Below are 8,081 nucleotides of genomic sequence, written 5' to 3'. Positions count from 1 at the left end.
TAAAAAGGAATTATCATATATATATATATATATATATATATATATATATATATATATATATATATATATATATATATATATATATATATATACACACACACACACACACGGTAGCACTGTTCTATTCTACACCGCAAGTCAAAACTGAGCAGAAAAAATACTGACTAGTACTGAACAACATTCAATATCACTCAGCCATACCCCTAGGACCACGAAATACTGAAACACGAGTACTGAACAATATTGAATTCTGTTTAGTATAATAGTTTGGTGTAGAATAATATTCTACACCTAGGTTATATATATACACACACACACAATTGTAATGCAATTCAAAGAAATTACCCTAAAAATCTAACCCTTTCTAGGAAAAAAACGAGGAAACGTACTGTTTTTGTAAATTCTGCCATCAAACGAAACGTCCAGCATTGAGCATTCCATTTCAGACAGCAAATAAGCTTCCGTCTCCAAAGTCCAAACTAGTCATGTACGTAATTATTGCATATATTTTTTTGAACGCCTAATGCCTAAACGGAAGGTTGCCAAAAACAATCAGAAAACCAACATAACCAGGTCTAAAGTCTTATGTGCTGGGAACAAAGCCGAATCGTCAGTAGTAATATAATATAATCAGCTGCAACGTGTTTTTGCTCTCAAAATGCAGGACAAATTAAATTACACAGGTAGTTCGTCGTGTATTGTAATGATTACAGCTGTCTATTTGAATGAACCAAAGCACCACAAAATTTGTTAGCAATGGAACTTCTCATCTTGCAGTACACCTATTTGCGCTGAATTACAGGGAGGTAGACACCCTCAGCTGCCAGCCAGAGGTTGTCTGGGTGTTTGTCACCCACACCGCATACCTGTGGAAGCAGGTAAAAAGAAAAATAGAACATACTGATTAGTAGCATGGATGGCAAGTAACACAAAACTATGTCAAACCCACCTCTTGCTGCCCACCAGCAATGCGCGTGTACTTCCTATCATGGCTGTGCAGATAACCACCAGTATCAACATGCCGCAACCTAATTATCTGGTCTTGCCGCCATGTTTTCCCACTGCCCTCAATCTCAAGCCTAATGATAAAATAGTGCAACAGTAGCAAACTCAGTGTTATCAAGTCAGTGGATACAGCAATAGCTCACCTAATTAAATTTGTAGCAGAAGTACAGACCTCCAGTAGTCTCCAGTATCTGACTCGTTCTCATCACCAAAGCAGCTAACCTGAAGGTACGTTTACATACATGTAACATGATGTCTTTAACAAACAAAGATGTGACACCTGACAGCAAGCCAATCGTATCCAAGGAAGGAAAATATCCATTTGACGAATGTTTCCATGAAATCTGTGTTCTAATTTCTAAATTCTCAATAGAGACAACAAGAAGGAAACAAAAATCATATTTAGTGCAAAGTTTCAAAAGAGGGAACAAACTTTTTTTCCAGATCTCAGAAACACCATTTGTGTGAATTACTCTGTTTCACGAGGGATGTTGAGGTTGTAGAATAACTCCAACTATTTTTCTAACCTGAAAACTATATTTAGCTAAAAACAATACTTCTGTAAAAGGTTATCTGTATATAAGATCTGCAAGCACTGCACGAAAGTAGATAAAAGATCAATTCGCTAACCTCCAGATTTCCAGTTATGGGGGAAGCATGCAGGTGGCTGTGTAGCCACTTTCTAGTTCTCATATGCTGAAGCCTTATAGTTGTTCCTTGTGTTATGGGATCACCTTGTTTTGCAGATGACTCTGGTTGAGGTCTCACTATCTGCATAACAAAATGTATCATAAAAGTAGATTGTCAAGAAAACTTGGAACCTTGGATTGGAACTTTAACCATGAGTTGCATCGGTACTCCCTCCATTCCAAATTGTAAGACATTTTTCTTTTTTTTTATACATAGTTTTTGTTATGCACTTAGATATACACTATGTGTAAATACATAGTAAAAGCAATGCATTTAGAACAGCCAAAACATCTTACAAGAGTAGAAAATTGATAAAAACATATGTCCTGCCATGAAGCAATTGAAGAAAAATAACAGCGCATCACAGACATCAAAATGCCCCGTACGCATCACAAATAAGTTAAAAATTAAGGTAAGACAAAGAAAATTCGATAATCTCCTTTCTGTATTGTTCAGACAATGTTTCCTTTTTAAGGCCCTGTTTGGTACAGCTCACAACAGCTTCATGAGCTGTTGTGAGCTGTTTTTTTTGCCAAACACTTATTTCTAAAATAGCTTCATGGGTGAAGCTGTTTTTCTTCTCCTCTCACAAAGACATGAGTTGGGATGAAACGGAAAAAAATAGCTTATTGCAGCTCTCTCCCTCATTTCTCTAAAAAAAAAAAAAATCTATGTATAAAGTAGTTGGTGAAGCTATTTTACCAGACACTTTTCCAAAACTGCTCAGCTTCATCTAGAAAGCTGCTCATGAAACTATTTTTTAAAAAAACAGCTTTACTAGTGAAGTTGAGCTGTGCCAAACAAGCCCTAAATTGCAGGACTCGAGGCACAGCAAATAAAAGAGTCCACACATGATTAAACAACAGGTTTCTTTGATTAACTGCAAAACTTAGCAATTAATTTAAGAATGATTTTGCTAATTCTTACAGGCCTGTTTACTTATTATAAGTAACTCAAGTACACAGATTTGTTGTTTTTTCAGTGGATATTAATAGGATGAAATAAGAAATGTAATTTGTGCTAAAGGGGAAAAGCTAGATGCCATAACAAATTAAGTGAACGGGCAGGGCTTCAGCTGCTAAGCAAATGATGATATTGATTTGACGAGTGAATCAGAGACATACATACCCAGTAGCTATTGGCGTCGTCGACGTTGGGGAAGCTGGTGACCGACTGCTGGCCGCTGCCAGATCCATAGGGCACGTCGTGAGAATGCAGCCGAAACTTGGTCCTCTCATGCATCAACTTGATCACTGACCCGTAGGTTATCTATCCACAAATAGGCGAAACAGTCATATCACTCGCCTAATCCACCAAGCACGACGGTGGTGAAGAAATCAGTAAAGCACCAAAAGTCCCCGTTCCCCAACCCCAATCCGAAACGCGCAACACTTATCCAAATACGACTCCAAATACAAACCCCGCGCGAACACAAAAACTAAAACGCAGATGAGGAGGTGCGAACGCGGCCAGGTCGCCCACCTCGACGACGGTACCCGGGTCGACGGCGTAGGACTGCGCCGGCGCAGCCTCGGGGAGGTCGAGGCCGAGGTAGAGCAGAAGCGCGAGCGCGAACGACGCGGCGGCCATCGCCAGCAGCAGCGCGAGGAACCAGGTCCTCTGCCAGAAGGGCAAGGCCTCCTGCTCCTCCGGGACCGCGCCGCGGCGCCTGATCCGCTCGCGCGCGAGGGCGCCGGCGAGGCTGGTGGTCGCTCCCGCCTCCGACGGATTCGGCTGTTGTTCGGCGAAGGCAGCGCGGCGGCGGGAGAGGCCCTGCAGCGGCTGGGTCGCCGACGGCGCCACCGCGGCAGCGGTAGTGGCCTCGAGGAGGGACACAGGAGATTCTGGAAGGCTCGCTTCAGTGCAGAGCTCTCCGCTTTGAGCACGCGAGGAGAAGGCGACTAGTATTCGTTCCACGTTTGAAAGGTTGCGCGTTGGGAGGAAGAATCACAGGTTACAGCGATGACCACGGTCCATCCAAAATCTAAAAACTTTTCCTATTATATCTTTGAAGCATGTATAAAATATAAAATATAGATAGAAATAAAAATTAATTATACATTTTAACTGTAATTTACGAGATGAATTTTTTGAGATTAATTAGTTCATAATTACACAATAACTATTAAATACAAATAAAATGCTACAGTAACCGAATTCAACAACTTTACAAGCCTTGTTTCGTTTCAAAATTTTTTGGTTTCTTCGTTTTTATTTGTTAATTGTTTAATTATGAACTAATTAGACTTAAAAGATTCATTTCATGTTTTAAAGGTAAATTGTGAATTAGTTTTAGTTTTCGACTATATTTAATGCTCCATACATGTGTCGCAAAATTCGATATGACGAAGAATTTTGAAAGGTTTTTAGATTTCAAATAAATTATAAACAAGGTCTAAACAAGGCCGCAATAAGGTTGGGCGTTGCGAGGAAGAATCACTGTTGTGAGCGGGGAGTGCTAATCGTACAAAGGAGAGGGTTTCGCGGCCACGTCACGTGTGGTGGTTTCCGGCCAATCAGCAAGCGACAGCGTGGCGGTGGTGGTGACCTGGCAGGATGTTACTGGTTGACAAGCTTGCGCCCTCGTGGCACTTTGACGGGCCTGAGCGGCTGAGCTGACCAGTTCGTTTTGCACAGTTTATGATGAGTTTCACTAGATCCGTTACTTATTTAGTTTCTCTTTTGTTCTAAAACATTTTGAATTTTGATTTAAGCAAAACATAAAGAGGATCAAGATGTAGTGGCATTTTGTATTTTAACTTTTGCATAATAAAACTAAATATCATATCATGTAAAAATTTTCATAAAAAAGTGATTATTCTACATTTTGGATTTTAGTCTTAAGGATATAAAAAACCCAAAAAGCCTCAAAAGGCCTTTATGAGGGCAATAAATTCTATATTTTAAATGAAATTAAACATAACTCTGAAAATTTTACTATTTTACATTTCATCATTCCAAAGTAGTTGTCATTATTGCCGAGGCCAAGGGCCTTACACATCTGTTGGGCGATTGGAGAATAGCCCAAGTAAAGAGAGAAGGAAATAGAGTTACCAATGCTCTGGCTGGTTATGCTCTGACTGGTTTAGTTAGACAATGTAAAAGTACTGAGGTTAGATGGTCAGAAGCACCTGCGTGTGCCTTAGATTTCCTTAGGAATGATTGTAACTTTATCTTGCCTAGTTAATAAAGTTTTTCTCTTTATCCGCAAAAAAAGTAGTTGCCATTTTATATTTTGCATTTGTTTGAAACTAAACACCCCCTTAATATTAATACTAGGGCCTTGTTTAGTTCGCGAAAATATTTGAGTTTGGCTATTGTAGTACTTAGGTCCTGTTTGGTTCTTCTTGCTAAATTGTAGCTAGCTAAGAGCAACTCCAACAGCTTTGCTATTCTTATTATGAAGGCTTTTTAGAACTTGTATAGCAGAAAAAATAGGCTCCAACAGATGTGCTATTTGGTTTTGTAAAATAGAAAGTTTGATATTCCTTAATTTTCGTTGGCTATATATAGCCAACCACTGACACTAGCTATCTAACACTAGCTATCTGATAGCAAGGCTATTGTGGATCTCTTCTTACAAAATGGCTAAACATTAGAATTTGGCTACTAATTTTAGCCAAGCTCTTGGAGATGTTCTAAACTTTAGTCATTTTAGTAGCTAAAGTTCCTAAAACATTGACTAAAAGGAGCTAAAATAGTTTAGTTTCATTAGTCACTCAAGAGTAGCTAAAATAATTTTAGCTAGCTAAAATTTAGCAAGGGGAACCAAACAGGCTCTTAGTAATTATTGTCTAAGAGCAACTCCAACACTACCCTAAACTTCACTTGGCAAATCTTGGATTTTGCCAAGTATAAAACTCAAATGCCAAGTGAAAAAAGAGGCTTCTCCAACAGCTAGCTAATATTTTGGTAAATTTAGACTATCTTGTGATTCCTAAAAAAATTAAAGGGACTTTTATGCAAAAGTTGCAATCTATTTAAGGCATGCGTGAGCGAGCGTGGTGCTAGAGCGTGCATGCTGAATATGTGGGCCCCACCGCGTAGGCAGGATGCCAAGCGCTCCCAACGCTCCCAAATTTGAGCCAGCTGGCCCTCTTTTTGCCAAGCATCCTATTTTGCTAAGTGCATATAGGGTAGTGTTGGAGGAGCTTTTTCTATATTTTGCCAAAAATTAGGATTTGCCAAGTGCATATAGGGTAGTCTTGGAGTTGCTCTAACCATGGATTAATTAGGCTTAAAAGATTTGTCTCGCAAATTACAGGTAAGTTGTGCAATTAGTAATTTTTTATTTATATTTAATGCTTCATATATGTGTCCAAAGATTTAATGTAACGGAAAATTTTGAAAAATTTTGGGAACTAAAAGACCTAGGATAGGATCTAGTGCTGGGTGGAAACTGAAAGTCGTTCAAAATACGTATGATATGTTTTAAGAAAACTAAAATTTGGCATACATATAAATATGTACTTATATGTAAAAGTTAAAATGCATATTCGTTTTAAAAAAATCATAAAAAAAGCAAATTTTAGGTGCATGTCTCTAAAAGGCAAAATCTCTCGGATTTTGTTTTCTAGTGATGCATTTTAAATTTGTCAATTTTTATGAAATTTTGTAGTTTGAGTTTGCATCCCAACTATTTAATGTGAGTATATATTTGTATGCAACAGTGGATATACCAAATTTAAATTTTAGTGCCGAATGAAAATTACACTTTGGTGCAAACATGGAAACTAATTGAAAATACGTATTTTCATCATTTAAAAAAACTAAAATTTTGAATACATATAAATATATGTACTCATATGTAAAATTTGAGATGCATATTTGTTTTTTTAAAGTTCATACAGAAATAACAAATTTCATGTGCATGTCACTAAAAGACAAAATCTCTTAGATTTTGTTTTCTAGTGCACATGAATCTTAAATTTGGCATTTTTATATGAATTTTTGTAGTTTGAGTTTACATCCCAACTTTTACATGTGAGTAATTTGTATGCACTATGAATATAGAAAAAAATTAATTTTTCTAAACAACCAAAATATATTTTAAAAATTGGTTTTCATGTTTCCACCTAGTATATGGTTTCCACCACATATTTTACCTGTCTACACCGTGTATTCTGTGCCAAGGGCGGGATAACGGGTCACACGGTCACACCTCATCTAGTAGTTTAGTTCAGTTTGGTTTTTAGGCCCGGTTTAGTTTGCCTCGTGTCACATAGAATGTTTAGACACATATATAAAATATTAAATATAGACTATTTACTAAATTAAAAATATAGTTAGAGAGTAATTTGTGAAATGAATCTTTTGAGCCTAATTAGTTTATGATTGGATCACTAGTACAGAAAACGATTTCAGAGTCGGTCAAATGGGACTTTTAGGGCCGGTTTTTATAACCGCCACTGTGCCACCGTTGCTAAAATTCAAGTCTTTGTAGCAACGGTTTTTCAACCGGCACTGGAAACAGGACTTCGAAGGTGGTTGACTTAAGAAACCCGTCCCTGAAAAAAATCGTTTGTGGCGGTTGAGTTATGTAAACCGCCTATAAAGACCCGTTTACAGTGGCGGTTGCTGCAACCAACCGCCTCTGTAAACATATTATAGAATTTGTTGCTGCAATGCAACCGTTCCAAAAAGAACCGCCTCTAAAGGTTGATTTTGTACCTTTTGAATTCAAACATTCCTGTCATAATTATATCATACTTTTCCACCAAATTATATATCGTGCTTTCCAGCCATAATTAAATCGTGCTTTCTCACCAAATTTCATTGTAGATTTGAAATTAACTTCGTATCATACAATATATACACATGATGACACACCAAAGTATATTTATATTTACAGTATTATATATACATGGATTGTTTACTAGTTTTACAGTCCAAAAAAGAAAAAGAAGGGCCACCGACATTCACGTCGAAGAGTTTCAAACACATGATTCGTGGCATATTTCGATCCTGGATCAAAGAATCATCCCGAAGACACAAGAACCTCACTCAACAAGAAATTGCAGAAACTATCTTGAACGTCTTGAATATCCTTTTGCTCAATTCTTGCCGTTGGATTAAGGGTCTTATGCTGCTACACCAAAATAATGAGAAGGGGCAAAATTAGCTAGATTTAATTAAATTAATGGACATATGCTTATTATATAGTGCGACTTACTTCTTCAGGGTGATTGTAGTTCATTCGCATCCATTGGCATACATAGTATCCACAAAGAATAGTGCCGGTAGGCTACCTCGAACACTGCAAGTCGATGACACAGTCATCCACATGCCAAATTAGTAAAATAGTTTGATTTGGTTAGAAAATGATCATACCGATTGATGAAAAGAAATAGGCATCCTCTCCTTCTTGTCCGGTGCATAGTCTCCGC

At 37.7% G+C, this 8,081-nt stretch overlaps 1 protein-coding gene across 1 annotated transcript; it reads right to left on the bottom strand.

The window, feature by feature from the left end:
• LOC8070012 (stromal cell-derived factor 2-like protein) lies at positions 589–3,624 on the bottom strand. The gene is made up of 6 exons (XM_002444230.2): positions 3,178–3,624; positions 2,824–2,964; positions 1,636–1,776; positions 1,178–1,227; positions 950–1,079; positions 589–866 (listed from the first exon to the last, which is right to left on the bottom strand). Exons 1-6 carry the CDS (start codon positions 3,283–3,285, stop codon positions 783–785), a joined length of 654 nt encoding a protein of 217 aa, XP_002444275.1. The 5' UTR covers positions 3,286–3,624; the 3' UTR covers positions 589–782.

Source organism: Sorghum bicolor, chromosome 7, assembly GCF_000003195.3.
Source record: "Sorghum bicolor cultivar BTx623 chromosome 7, Sorghum_bicolor_NCBIv3, whole genome shotgun sequence".
Lineage (NCBI taxonomy): Eukaryota > Viridiplantae > Streptophyta > Magnoliopsida > Poales > Poaceae > Sorghum > Sorghum bicolor.
Note: the sequence above shows the minus strand (reverse complement) of the source record. Positions and strands in the feature narration are given on the sequence as shown.